General features: G+C 41.7%; 1 protein-coding gene across 1 annotated transcript in view; it reads right to left on the bottom strand.

Annotated features, from left to right (window-relative positions):
* Nucleotides 1–15,543, bottom strand: part of MAPK1 (mitogen-activated protein kinase 1) — a 104,108-nt gene that overhangs the window by 14,363 nt on the left and 74,202 nt on the right. Inside the window, exons 5-7 of the mRNA XM_069756613.1 lie at nucleotides 10,345–10,459; nucleotides 10,129–10,260; nucleotides 7,488–7,597 (exon numbers count right to left, since the gene is read on the bottom strand). Of these exons, the coding sequence (XP_069612714.1) occupies nucleotides 7,488–7,597; nucleotides 10,129–10,260; nucleotides 10,345–10,459 (357 nt within the window). The remainder of the gene's footprint in view (nucleotides 1–7,487; nucleotides 7,598–10,128; nucleotides 10,261–10,344; nucleotides 10,460–15,543) is intronic.

The raw sequence follows: 15,543 nt of genomic DNA on the forward strand, positions 1-15,543 counted from the left end.
CCGATTGTTTTCACGCTTCTCCTGCGTAGCTCTCCAAGTACTAGTTCATGGGCCAATTTTTTCAGATACAATCGTCTACGGAGTGGTTCAAGCTTGTTTTCAAGATAAATTACTTGTGAATTTATACCACCCAAATTCAACATGGCAAAAAATATGACCATTGGCCAGCGTTTGATGTTTCTGCTGACGTTGAAAGTGGAGCACATCTGATCTGCTGTATCCACACCCCCTTTGGTGGCATTGTAAAATGTAATTATCTCCAGTTTTTTTTCTGCCCCAGTCCCAGGATCGATGGCAGCATCATCATGAAGTGTTGATAGAAGAAGTACGATATATTTGGCATGTGGTACATAGGAAACTAAAGCCTTTCCATTATGGAATGCAAACATACTGCTGTACTGTTGTCTCTCTTTCACACTTACAAACTGTGGCGGCAATTCCCTTTTGTTTTTTCTTACAGTTCCCACATATGACAGCTTCTGAATTTTCAGATAATCAATCAGATCACAACTTGTAAACCAATTGTCAGCTGTAATATTGCGACCCGATCCAAATAAGGGTTCAGCCAGTCTTTTTACAACATCAATGGGTTTGTTGCTCACACAGTAAGGACCTTCTGGTTGTTTTCCTGCATAAACTTCCAGGTTGTAAGTGTAGGTCTTACTGGCATCAACAAGGGCATAAATTTTTATTCCATATTTGTTTGGCTTTGATGGAATATATTGACGAAAGGCACATCTACCACGAAAAACCAGGGAGCATTTCGTCAATAGTGAGATTCTCTCCAGGGTAATAACTTTGTTTACAGTTTACAACAAATCTTTGAAATATATCACGAATTGGAGCAAGTCGGTCATGTGTTTTGCGTTCGGTTCGGGTAGTTCTGTCGTCAAACCGAAGGCAACGAATTAGAATCTTGAATCTGTTTATGGACATAAGGCTAAATTTTTCAACTCCATCCCCATCTTTACCCCAAAGTTCCTCCAAACTTTGTCTATTTGCCCTATAAGCTCCTGCAAGGTACAGTAATCCAAAAAAAGCACGCAGTTCTATTTCATCTGTGGGCTTGATGGTTCTGTTGCAGATGTACTTGTCCTTTATAATGTCTATATATTGGTTGGTATATATGACAATAGAGTCCAGAATGTCATCTGTAAATATACTGTTCCAGCATTCAACTGCAGTTTTTGCATTACGTGCAGTTCCTATTACTGCAGGAAGGGGAGTAATAATGTTTAAAGGTTCCCTACGTTTTTTCTGGAATGGCTTCTTGTTCCATTTAGTATTTTTATCTTTTCCAATATAATATGATCCAACTTCTTCATCCTCACCACTGTCACCATCTTGCTCTGTTTCAGAATCCAGGACACATTCTTCCACCTCATCATGAGAATCAATCTCACTTTCCTCTCCTAAATCCTCATTCAGTGTGAGGTCTCTATCATTCATGCCTATTACGGGCACATGTCAGCTGTTCAAAACAGCTGACATGTCCCAGCTTTGATGCGGGCTCACCGCGGAGCCCTGCATCAAAGCAGGGGATCTGACCTCGGACGTACTATCCCGTCCGAGGTCAGATAGGGGTTAAACCTCCTAAAATGCTAACAAAATAAAAGAACATTTTACAAATGGTGCTGATGTAAAGCCGACATGAGGGAAATGTTATTTATTAATGGTTTGCTGTGGTATAACCATCTGGATTAAAGGGATAATCATTCAATCTTTGAAAATTGCTAATTTTTTAACATTTTTCTCAAATTTGATTTTTTTTTTATAAATAAACAAAACATATTGACCTAAATTTACCATTATCAAAGTATAACGTGTCACGAAAAAAACAATCTCAAAATCACTGGGATTTGTTGAAGCGTTGCAGAGTTATTACCACATAAAGTGACACTGGTCAGTTTTAAAAAATTTGGCTCCGTCACTAAGGGGTTAAAAGTCTGAGAGTTGGCAATTCACTCGAATTTTAGCAACTGGGTTTAACAGCCGGGTTAAAGCAAGGTAGCAAGGACCAAAGCCCATCTTTTTCAAAACTGCCCACAGGTAACTACTGTACACTCTGAAATGCATTGGCAGCGTCCAAGGACATAACCACCCTTGTGCCATCTCCCTTTGAGCTCATTTATAGATTGAGTTATAGACTTCTCAGATTTATAGCGGTACATGCATTTGGCATAAATCCAGATTGATCTTCAGGTAGTACTTCATTAATAACTTTAATCAATCTATTGGCTAAAATCTTAGCTAATAGTTTAACAAACACTGGGAGTAGAGAGATTGGCCTATACGAGTCAGGTTTTGACCTCTTTCCCAGGCTTTAGTATTAAAACCATTATGGCTTCATTCATAGAATATGGTAGGGAGCCCTTTTTCTAGTGCCTCCTTAAAGACATCTAGAAGCTTTGGCAACAGTACCTCTACTTAGTTTATTAAATTCTCCTGGGAGACCATCGGCACCAGGTGCTTTTTCATTTTTGTTTGTAATGCATCATCTGTTTTCTCCAAGTCCAGAGCCGAGCCAAAGCCTCCCTTGTAGCGCCAGTCTAGGAAGAGCAATTTCATCTAGGTAAGAGGCAAGCTCTCCCTCTAAACCATTAGTCTTAGATGTGTACACGTTCATATAATAAGAATGGAGAAGTTTAATAACCTCAGTGTCCATAACCGCCCTCCCATCTGTTGTGACCAGTCTATTTGTATAGGCTATTCCAGTCTGTGCTTTAACTATAGCTGCCAGTAGGTGGCCTGAATTCTCACCCTCTATAAAAAAAATTTGTTTAAAGTTCTCCGACCACGAAATGCAGATTTTTTTTTTATTAAGCTAATCTGTGCTGTACTGCAATATACAACTCACCTATAAATTTAGTTTTGTTCCTCGTGAATTTCACTTTTCCTGCACCTACTTTGTGTACCTGCAGCTCTACCAAACTTGACAGCTGCCTGTGCTGTATTATCTAACATCACAGCCCGGCCTCAGTGTCCAGCAGCGCCCTCTGCCTGACTACTGCATGCTCACTCCAGGATTGGAAACAACTGTGTGCTCATCTGTGGAAAGCAGTACAATCACTGCACACATACATATACAGTGGGCCCAGAAATTATTCAGACCCCTTTAAAATGGTTCACTCTTTCATTGCAGCCATTAGGTAAATTCAAAAAAGTTCATTTTTTTCTCATTAATGTAAACTGCACCCCATCTTGACTGAAAAAAACAGAAATGTAGACATTTTTGCAAATTAAAACTGAAATGTCACATGGTCATAAGTATTCAGACCCTTTGCTCAGTCACTCATTTAAGTCACATGCTGTCCATTTCCTTGTGATCCTCCTTGAGATGGTTGTATTCCTTCATTAGAGTCCAGCTGTGTTTAATTAAACCGATAGGACTTGATTTGGAAAGGCGCACACCTGACTATATAAGACCCCACAGCTCACAGTGCATGTCAGACCAAATGAGAATCATGAGGTCAAAGGAACTGGGCAAAGAGCTCAGAGACAGAATTGTGGCAAGGCACAGATTTACAACAGAATTTCGGCAGTACTCAAGGTTCCCAAGAGCACAATAGCCTCGATAATCTTTAAATGGAAGAAGTTTGGGACCACCAGAAGTCTTCCTAGACATGGCCGTCCAGCCAAGCTGAGCAATCGTGGGAGAAGAGCCTTGGTGAGAGGTAAAGAAGAACCCCAAGATCACTGTGGCTGAGCTCCAGAGATGCAGTAGGGAGATGGGAGAAAGTTCCACAAAGTCAGCTATCACTGCAGCCCTACACCACTCAGGCCTTTATGGCAGAGTGGCCTGACGGAAGCCTCTCCTCAGTGCAAGACATATGAAAGCCGACAGTTTGATTAACCCCTTAATGACCGCCAATACGTCTTTTAACTGACCTGAGATATAAGAGAATAGTATCCCCATACAGGTGACAATCCAGCATCTGTCAGTTGTACACTATAGCTGACAACTTGCTGTATCAGCCACGATCAGTATTTGCACCATCTAAATCTGTTTAACCCCTTAGATGCTGCTGTCAATAGTGACTACATCATTATAAATGGTTAACAGAGCGTGGGGGCTTCTTCTTTGTCCCAATTGGTACTCTCATATCATGATTTTGTTGTCCTGATGTTTGCCATGGCAATTCATGGCCAAATAGCGGCCTTAGAGTCTGAGGGCTGTAGTAATCTGTTTAGAAGTTAGAGACATTTAGGTGGTAAAAATACACATTTTCATTTCTGTCATACCACTTTGCATTAATTCCTGTAAAGCACCTGAAGGGTTAATAAACTACCTGACAGCAGTTTTCAATATGTTTAGGGGAGCTGTTTTTAAAATGTTATCACATTTGTGGGTTTCCCAATATATGGGACACCTAAAGTCACTTCAAACATGGATAAGTCCCTAAAAAAATAAATTTTGTAATTTTCTTTGAAAAAATGAAAAATTGCTGCTACATTTTTAAACCTCCTAAACTGCTAACAAAATAAAATAATATTTTACAAATGGTCCTGATGTAAAGCCGACATGTGGGAAATGTTATTTATTAATGGTTTGCTGTGGTATGACCATCTGGATTAAAGGGATAATCATTCAAATTTAGAAAATTGCTAATTTTTTTACATTTTTCTCAAATTTTTTATAAATAAACAAAAAATGTTGAACAAAATTTACCATTATCATAAAGTATAATGTGTCACGAAAAAACAATCTCAAAATCACTGGGATTTGTTGAAGCGTTGCAGAGTTATTACCACATAAAGTGACACTGGTCAGATTTCAAAAATTTGGCTCGGTCACTAAGGGGTTAAAAAAACCAAAAAACTTTCTACATTTGTTTTTGTTTTGTTTTTTTCAGTCAAGATGGGGTGCAGAGTGTACATTGAGAAAAAAAGAAATTAACTTTTTTGAATTTACCAAATGGCTGCAATGAAATCAAGAGTGAAAAATGTAAAGGGGTCTTTATACCATATAATACACTTCTGCTGAATGCATGTATGGATTGAGGGAGGGATCGATACACACAGCATGTTACATTCATCTATGCAGAATCCTTCTGGGTTAGTGTGATCAGCCGAGTCAATCCCCTGCTGCCTCTCTGTGTGCTGCTCTGGGAGGCTGGAGCAGGAGGGAGAGGGTATGGCCTCTGGGGGCGGTCTCTGTTGTGACATCACGGACTAGTCTATTCCAGACAGGAAACCTCTAGTCCAGGAGTGATCAGCTCCTCCAGAATCAGAAGATAGCTGCTCACATGACTAGGTGTGCTATCTAGGACACCATGCAAAATGCTGACTGGGAGTATATTACAAACTATCAGCATTCTGCACCCTAGATGAACACAAAATGCCTGGACAACCCATTTAAACAGTTGTTTTTTAAAAGCTAATGATAGCAAATTATCAGTTGATATTTTCTGTGCATTTGCCCATTGTATTCTACTTGTTACAGATATATCTGCTACATAATGTGCCTCCTTTTCCCCGTTCTGTTGCAATTTTTGGGATAACTCCTTTGTTTTGAATTTTATCTTATTGATCTCCCCTGTGAATATTCCACGTACAACATGCTTTCATATGATCCCATAGAAATCTTGTAAATTACAACCAATCATTACATTTAAAATATCCAAAATTCTAGAGCTAAGAGTAGGGCCAATTAGTTGCAGCCATATATATCCCCCCGCGGACTTCACACCACCTATCTGCAGTTGTACCTGTATAGGCAAATGGTTAGAGACACTCCTTGGCAGACACCTCACATTCAAAATAGGGTATGATTTATTCCGACCCAATGACTAGGTCTATTCCTGACAAAGAATGATGGGAGGTGGAATAAGAGGAATATTGTCTGACATCAGGGTGCTGTATTCTCCATAGGTCCACCATGCCCACCTCCTTTAGCAGATAAAGATATTTATATATGTTGCACATTGAGAAATATTTCCTGTATGAAAATTATCCCAGAAATGAACCGGTGTCTCTGGAATGGAATTTATAAAATAAATAATCCTTTTAAAAAGGATTTCCACTGAGTAAGTGGGTGGAATATACAAAGCTACTATAATAAAAGTTAATATTGCATTTGGTACAAGCCAGACACAAATCTTCAATCGGTATCCATTTTAGAGGAGGAACATATAAAATGGCACTAAAATGCTTACTCCCTGTACAAGAGTTTAAAAAAAAAAAACCAAACAAACAAAAAAAACAAAAAACTACGTCCTCCATAGAAATCGGAGTCTCTCGTGGGTCATACGAGTTTTGGAAAGACTAGTACCAGGCTAAAATTGTTGGATCCAAGAAAACAGCACATCTCTGGAGATTTAAGGTTATCACATTAAAGGAGATATCTGGGACTTTAAAATAAAAAAGGCATGTAGTTGCTAACAGGCAATTACCCATCTGTTGTACCCAGAGATTCAGCTGCACCTTGTCAGAGCAGCAGGTTTTTTTCCCGTTGATAGGGTGTGACTACTGGCATCATGCTGATTGACAGCAGGCTTTCCCCAATTAGGCAGCGGAGAGCTGACTGTCAAACAGCATGGCACCAGTAGTGCAATCCTGTCAACAGCAAGAGATAGAGAGAGATATATATATATATATAATTTTTTTCAGGAATCTTGACTAAACCGGTTATTTTGACTCTGCTGTTTATTTTCGGCATGTCTTCTCTAAGCCCTCCGATGAGAGCCTGCAGGATTTTACAGCAGGAAAAAAAAAAATGGCGTAGGCTCTTGCCCAGAACCATTGGCAAGATTAATTTCTCCAATGGTGTTAGTTCTGTGTTTTCCTGCACTTCTTGGGTTAACTGTTGCTGTGAGAGCAGTGCAATACTGCCACATTTCTTCTCCTGCACAGACTGCATCTCCCCCACCTACAAGTATTCCTGATCAGGTACTAAATCATCTGAAGGGTCGTTGGGGTGAAATGGTAGTCAGGCAAATCTCCCCAGCTTTGCTGCAGCAGCCTTAGCTGCGCTCATGCTGTCTGATGTGAGAGGAGGAGGCACCATTGTGAAGGGCATGCCATCTCATCTCTGTTCCTTCCATGTTTGCTTTTCGTCATGCATGAGTGCACTTAAACCCTCCTCTGTATATTCCAGGAACATTCCCCCATCCTTCCCTGCAAAGGAATCAATATTGCACTGCCAATAGCCATGGGAATGACATGATGTAGATGAGAGCGAAGCTCAGTGCTTCCTCTTCACGTGGCCATCAGGACACCCCCTCATGGCTATTCACTCTCAAACCATCTGAACCGCAGAAACTACAATCCACCTCTAGGTTAGATTGTTCTTTTCCACCACTCAGATGGATATACTTCTAAGTGCGTTGACAAGAATCAGGCATAATTGTTGGTATCCATCTTTGATAAATTGCACATCTCTGAAACACTGGCTACACATCGCTTACCTCTGGTGTTTGTATGGATATATTATATAATAAGAGGCAAATTTATTTTGGTTTCTTTACTGGAAGATGATGAAATCTTACCTCATCACTTGGGTCATAATACTGCTCCAAATAGGGATGGGCCAGAGCAGCCTCTACTTCAATTCGTTTGTGAGGGTTAAAAGTCAACATTTTGTCCAACAAATCAAGGGCTGCAATAAGGGGGAGGGAGGAGAGAGAAAAAAAAAAAGCGTTTTTACGCATTATGGAAGTGTTAACCCCCCTCAACCTTCACACTGCCTTTAGGCAGCCGTTCAGTGGCTCCGTCGGGACAGGAGTATGAACCCCTAGCCAAACGGGATTTGGATGTATACACCGATGGGGCCTTAGACTAAAATGGTACCAACAGAGCAAACGTGCATCATTTTCAGGTGTTTGTGTCTTCCGAAAGCAGACACTCAGATGTAGTAAAGGGTGTCTAAGTGTCAGTATCCAGTAGGCGTACACGCCTGGAAATGATGCACGCCTGAGCGCACATTCGCTCTGTTGGCACCATTTTAGTTATTGGCCCCATCGGCACATCCGAATCCTGTTTTGAAAGGGGGTTCTGACGCAAACCCCGACGGGGCCACTGAGAGGGTGGCAAAACACATTGTGAAAGCTTACAAAATAAAAGCAATAATGTTGTAATTTCATGTATTGTACTTCAATCCTGGAGCATAAATGATGCATTATATAGGCAATCTATATAAAAATCATCATGCACACATGAAAATATCAATTGATCAAAATTGTCCATAATACAACAAACATAGAAAAAAAACAGACGACAATTACTACGCATTTTCCCTACTGTATATATGCATTCATGGCAGACAGTTCAGACGATTAGGAAAGCAAAATCAGTATGACCACAAAGAAGCTCCTTGTTTATCGGAAACCAATGTGTCAAATTCTTTAACAAGTGCTAAACACAATTCCAAATACACTGCTCAAAAAAAATAAAGGGAACACTAAAATCCCACATCCTAGATATCACTTAATGAAATATTTTAGTTGTAAATCTTAATTCATTACATAGTAGAATGTGTTGAGAACAATACAACCTAAAAATTTTCAATGTAAATCACAACTAATATCCCAAGGAGGTGTGAAGTTGGAATGATGCTCAAAATCAAAGTGGAAAATGAAGTTACAGGCTGATCCAACTTCAGTGGAAATGCCTCAAGACAAGGAAATGATGCTCAGTAGTGTGTGTGGCTTCCACGTGCCTGTATGACCTCCCTACAATGCCTGGGCATGCTCCTGATGAGGCGGCGAATTGTCTCCTGAGGGATCTCCTCCCAGACCTGGACTAAAGCATCCGCCAACTCCTGGACAGTCTGTGGTGCAATGTGACGGTGGATGGTGCGAGACAGGATGTCCCAGATGAGTTCAATCGGATTCAGGACTGGGACACGGGCGGGCCAGTCCATAGATTCAATGCCTTCATCTTGCAGGAACTGCTGACACTCCAGCCACATGAGGTCTGGCATTGTCCTGCATTAGGAGGAACCCAGGTCCAACCACACCAGCATATGATCTCACAAGGGATCTGAGGATCTCATCTCGGTACCTAATGGCAGTCAGGAAACCTCTGGTGAGCACATGGAGGGCTGTGCAGCCCTCCAAAGAAATGCTACCCCACACCATTACTGATCCACTGCCAAACCGGTCATGCTGAAGGAGGTTGTAGGCAGCAGATCACTCTCCACGGCGTCTCCAGACTGTCACATGTGCTCAGTGTGAACCTGCTTTCATCTGTTTAGAGTACAGGGCGCTAATGGCGAATTTGCCAATCCTGGTATTCTGTGGCTAATACCAAGCACCCTGCACGGTGTTGGGCTGTGAGCACAACCCCCATCTGTGGACGTCGGGCACTCAGAGCATCCTCATGGAGTCGGTTTCTAACCGTTTGTGCAGACACATGCACATTTGTGGCCTGCTGGAGGTCATTTTGCAGGACTCTGGCAGTGCTAATCCTGTTCCTCCTTGCACAAAGGCTGAGGTAGCGGTCCTGCTGCTGGGTTGTTGCCCCCCTACGGCCCCCTCTACGTCTCCTGGTGTACTGGCCTGTCTCCTGGTAGCTCCTCCAGCCTTTGGACACTACGCTGAAAGAAACAGCAAACCTTCTTGCCACAGCTCACATTGATGTGCCATCCTGGATGAGCTGCACTACCTGAGCCACTCGTGTGGGTTGTAGAGTCTGTCTCATGCTACCACGAGTGTGAAAGCACACCCAACATTCAAAAGTGACCAAAACATCAGCCAGAAAGCATTGGTACCGAGATGTGGTCTATGGTCCCCACCTGCAGAATCACTCCTTTATTGAGTGGGTCTTGATAATTGCCAATAATTTCCATCTGTTGTCTATTCCATTTGCAAAACAGCATGTGAAATTGTCAAAATGTTGCTTCCTAAATGGACAGCTTGATTTCACAGAAGTTATATTCTGTTTAAGTGTTCTTTATTTTTTTGAGCAGTGTACAAAACCTAAGCTATTTTGGTGTACCTTTGGTACTGAATTATGTCAAAAGTTTTCATGACAGCGGGTGCTGTCACTGTCACCCACACCAGTAGCAAGAAGGGCATCAGAACTTGAGCACATCGCTGCTGATGTCCAGACTCTTGACTGATGCACTTCATGCTAAATGCAGCTTAGTATGTAGTTCATGATTAAATAATGACGATATAGGTAGTTTACCTTTTGGGTCTGCATTTGGGAAAAGTCTATTCCAGGGCACCTTATTTTTGTGAGGCAGAGAAAGCAGGTAGTTTCTAGCTTTCAAATTGATTATACAGTTCAGATCCTCTTGAGAAGGCGAGCCGAGGATTCCTGAAAAACAGATATGTAAATAAAAGGCTAAACTCTGATACATTTGGCTTAATCTCCTTGCATATGTTTTTCATCTGCCCTTACCGAGGATATGATTAAGTTGATCAAGGTAATGCTTTCCTGGAAATATGGGTCGATTAGAAAGCATTTCTGCAAGAATGCAGCCAACTGACCAGATATCAATTGATTTGGTGTAACCCTTAAAAAAAAAAAAAAAAAATAATAGACCATTACAATACATCCCAAGTAGGCTGTAAACAAAAGCTTTTTTGTTAAGTAATCATTTTCAAAAGAACAGTAAAGCAAACCTACATTGCCATTAATGCCCTAAAATATCAATAAAGTCATGTCTGTAAAGGTCATCTGTAAAACTCAGACTTATAATAAAAACAGCCTATGGAAATATACTGAATTCACACCATATGACTAACCACAGGACTGAAATTTAGGCAAGCACAGAAACTGAGGCATGTCTATTGAAATTTTGCAAATTGCAGTATGATGAATCTGGTACTAGTAAAGTTTGCGCTCACACACTAATGTTTTCACAGGCCCTGGACAATTGATTGTGGAGGGGAAGTTAAGGATCCAACAGGTCTGAATTTGGACTGATGAACCTCTTTTTCGCTTGGAGATGACTGGCAGTAGCTCTCATAATACAAGAGCACTCGAAAGAACTCGAACAGCACCTCTGCCTTTGGATCGTTGCTTTGGTGACCCGATGTCATCACCAGAGCTAGGAAACTTGCTGATCATGCACAGTGCATGATCAGCAACTTTCCCTGTCAGTGCAGAGCTGATAGTTTACATAGTATAAGGAAACATTATGTAAAATGTTCCCAATAAAGGTTTCAACAAAACACACACACAAAAAAAAATCAAGTCCCCACTAAGGTCTATCATCTGTTAACAGAAATCTAGGGGGCTTCCATACTAGTTTGACCACACTTAGAATACTGTGCACAGTTCTGGTCTCTGGTGTATAAGAAAGACAGCTGAACTAGAGCGGGTGCAGAGAAGAGCGACCAAGGTTATTAGAGGACTGGGGGGTCTGCAATACCAAGATAGGTTATTACACTTGGGGCTATTTAGTTTTTCGTGGAAAAAAAACGCATCATGTGCACAAAAATTGCGGAATTCATTCTAAATGATGGGATGCATAATGTATGCTGTTTTTTTTGCGGTTTTATAGCGTTTTTATAGTGAAAAATCAGCAACGTGTGCACACAGCCGAAAGAGAATAATGCGACAAACTGAACATTTTGCAGTGGTCTCTTAATTTTTGCCAGAGCTGTATATGGCCAAGTAGTACTGTACAGCCACATATGGGGTATAGTAGAAGAAAAAATACCGCACACTTTTTTTTTTTTTCTTCTATTTTTTCTTCTACTATTGACTTGACCACACGGTCTGTTTTACCAGCACCTCCGTGTCCTTGACCTGAGTGCACACCATTATCCTTGTACATATGGGGTATAGTCATGTTCAGTGGAAACTGTGGGACAAATTTTGTTGCCATTTGTAACCACTTCTTGGGTGAAAATGTCAAATCTGGGGGTAAAACAAAATGACATAAAATTATGTGACACACCCATGTTGTCAATATGATCACTGCACCCAGACAGTTTGTAAAATGGAGTCACTTATGGGGAGTCACTTATGGGGAGTCACTTATGGGGAGTCACTTATGGGGAGTCACTTATGGGGAGTCACTTATGGGGAGTCACTTATGGGGAGTCACTTATGGGGAGTCACTTATGGGGAGTCACTTATGGGGAGTCACTTATGGGGAGTCACTTATGGGGAGTCACTTATGGGGAGTCACTTATGGGGAGTCACTTATGGGGAGTCACTTATGGGGAGTCACTTATGGGGAGTCACTTATGGGGAGTCACTTATGGGGAGTCACTTATGGGGAGTCACTTATGGGGAGTCACTTATGGGGAGTCACTTATGGGGAGTCACTTATGGGGAGTTCGGCTGTTCTGGCAACTCATGGGCTCTCCCAGTGGGTCATGGAACCTGCAAACCATAACCTTTAAGGCCATATTCACACTTTGCGGTTTTTACCGCGGAACCGCCGCGATTTTGATGCTGCGGGTCCGCAGCAGTTTCCATAGCGTTTACAGTAACATGTAAACCCTATGGAAACCGCAAACCGCTGTGCACATGCTGCGGGAAAAACCGCGCGGGAACGCAGCGGTTTACAACCCGCAGCATGTCACTTCTTTGTGCAGAATCGCTGCGATTCTGCACCCATAGGAATACATTGAACCGCTTACTTCCCGCATGGGGCTGTGCCCACGTTGCGGGAAGTAAGCGGATAATGTGCGGTTCCTACCCGGGGTGGAGGAGAGGAGACTCTCCTGCAGGCCCTGGGAACCATATTTGGGGTTAAAAAATAAAAAAATCATGTTATACTCACCCTCTGAAGTCTTCAGCGCTGCACGCGGCCGTCCGGTCAGAGTTGCTGTGCGACCAGGACCTGCGGTGACGTCGCGGTCACATGACCGTGACGTCACGAAGGGTCCTTCTCGCACAGCATCTTTGGAACCGGACCGCCGGGTGCAGCGTCGAGGAGATCGGGACGTCAGAGGGTGAGTATAACCAATTTTTATTATTTTTAACATTACTATTGATACTGCATATTGCTGCATATGCAATAGGAGAACCCGCGGAAGGACAACGCAAAGTGTGAACATAGCCTAAAATCTGATGCTCCTTGCCGTCAGCTTTGCACGGTGCCTGAAAAATATTTCCTCATTACATGTAGGGTATTGGCACACAGGAAAAAAATGGATCTGCGTTGTAAAAAAAATAAATAAAAAAATCCTATTAGCCCTTAGAAAAATTCAAAACTTGGGGCTAAAAACATTTTAGTGGTAAAAACAATTTATTCATTATTCACTGCTCAGTGGTATAAAATTCTGTGAGACACATGTGGTTTCAATATGATCACTGCACCCCTAGATGAATTCATTGGGGAGTGTAGTTTGTAAATTGAGTTCACATATTAGGGTTCCTGCTCTGGAACCTCAAAGGGCTCTGCCAATGTGACATGGCACCCTCGCACCATTCCAGCAAAATCTGAACTCCAATATGGAACCACTTCCGCTCTGAGCATTGCACTGGGCCTCAAAAGTAGTATTCCCCAGATATCAGCATACTCAGGAGATATTGCTCAACAAATTGTATGGGGCAATTTCTCCTGTTACCCTTATGAAAATGCAATATTGTGTGCTAAAAACATTTGTGGGGAAAATGTGATTTTTTTTATTTTTATGGTTCAAGGTTATAAACTTCTGTGAAGCTCCTGAGGGTTTAAAGTGCTCACCACACATCTAGATAAGTTCCCTTGGGGGGCATCTAGTTTCAAAAAAATGGTGTCACTTGTGGGGGATTTTCACTGTTTAGGCACATCAGAGGCTCTTCAAATGCAACATGGTGTCAGCCAATTGTTCCAGGAAATTTTACATTCAAAAAGTCAAATGACGCTCCTTCACTTCCGAAAACAACAGTGGTTTTCTTCCTCGTATGGGTATCGACATACTCAGGAGAAATTACACAACAAATTTTGGGGTTTATTTTTTTCCTGTTATCCTTATAAAAAAAAAAAAAAATTGGATCCGAAGAACTTTTTTTTTTGTGAAAAAAAAGTTACCGTATGTACTCGAGTATAAGCCGACCCCCCTAATTCTGCCACAAAAAACTGGGAAATCTTAATGACTCGAGTATAAGCCTAGGGTGGAAAATGCAGCAGCTACCGGTAAATTTCAAAAGTAAAAATAGATACCAATAAAAGTAAAATGAATTGAGACATCAGAAGGTTAAGTGTTTTTGAATATCCATATTGAATCAGGAGCCTCATATAATGCTCCATAAAGTTTGATGGGCCCCATTAGATGCTCCATATTAAAATATGCCCCATATAATCCTGTATAAAGGGTAATAAGGGCCCCATAAGATGCTCCATAGAGATATTTGCCCTATATAGTGCTGCACAAGCGTTATGGCCCCATAAGATGCTCCGCACAGCCACTTGCCCCATTTGCTGCCATAAAAAAAAAAAAAAAAAATCACTCACCTCTCCGTCGCTCAGGACCCCAGCACTTTTACCTGCTCCTCCTCCATCTTCGGCACTGACGTTCAGCAGAGGGCGCGCACTGACTACGTCACCGCACCCTCTGACCTGAGCGTCACTGCCAGAGGACGCTGAAGACGAAGCCGCACCGAGGAGAGGTAAATATCGCGCAGCGCTGCGCTCCCCCTCCCCGTATACTTACCTGCTCCTGGCGCTGTGTGACTGCTTCTTCCACCGCTGCATCTTCTTCCTGTATTGAGAGATCACCGTTACCGCTCATACAGTAATGAATATGCAGCTCCACCTCTATGTGAGGTGGAGCTGCATATTCATTACTGTAATGAGCGGTACCATGTGACTGCTCAGTACAAGAAGATGCAGCCTGGAAGAAGCAGGGACGTCCAGGGACCGCAGCGGGAGCAGGTGAGTATAATTACACAGCCCCCGCTCCCCCTCCCCTGCCGACCCCCGGGTATGACTCGGGTATAAGCCGAGAGGGGGACTTTCAGCCAAAAAAAATGGGCTGAAACTCTCGGTTTATACTCTAGTATATACGGTAAATGTTCATATTTATTTCAAAATTCCAAAAATTCCTGTGAAGCACCTCAAGGGTTAAAGCTCTTGAATGTGGTTTTGAGCACCTTGAGATGGTGCAGTTTATAGAATGGTGTCAATTTTGGGGTATCAGACCCCTTTAAATGCGATGTGGTCCCTAAAAATAATGGCTTTGTAAATGTTGTTGTAAAAATGAGAAATCGCAGGTCAAATTTTAACCCGTATAACTTCCTAACAAAAAAAAAAATGTTCCAAAATTGTGCTGATGCAAAGTAGACATCTGGGAAATGTTACTCATTAAGTATAAACTCAAGTCATATCAAAGAAAGGTTACCACTATCATGAAGAATAATAGGTCACAAAAAAAATCTCGGAATCTCAGGGATCCGTTGAAGCGTTCTAGAGTTATAACCACAAAGTGACAGTGGTCAGAATTGTAAAAATTGGCCCGGTCATTCACGTGCAAACCACGTAAAGGGGTGAATATGTACTGGATAAGTTAATTATATGACATTATACCACTGGATTTTTTCCCCCGCATCATGTCTTTCTTGTATGATAAAATATACAAGTTATATTTATATGTCTTTGATATTCGTGTTTTTGATTAATATAATAATAATAATAATTTTTATTTATATAGCGCC

Source organism: Ranitomeya imitator, chromosome 1, assembly GCF_032444005.1.
Source record: "Ranitomeya imitator isolate aRanImi1 chromosome 1, aRanImi1.pri, whole genome shotgun sequence".
Classification (NCBI taxonomy): Eukaryota; Metazoa; Chordata; class Amphibia; order Anura; family Dendrobatidae; genus Ranitomeya; species Ranitomeya imitator.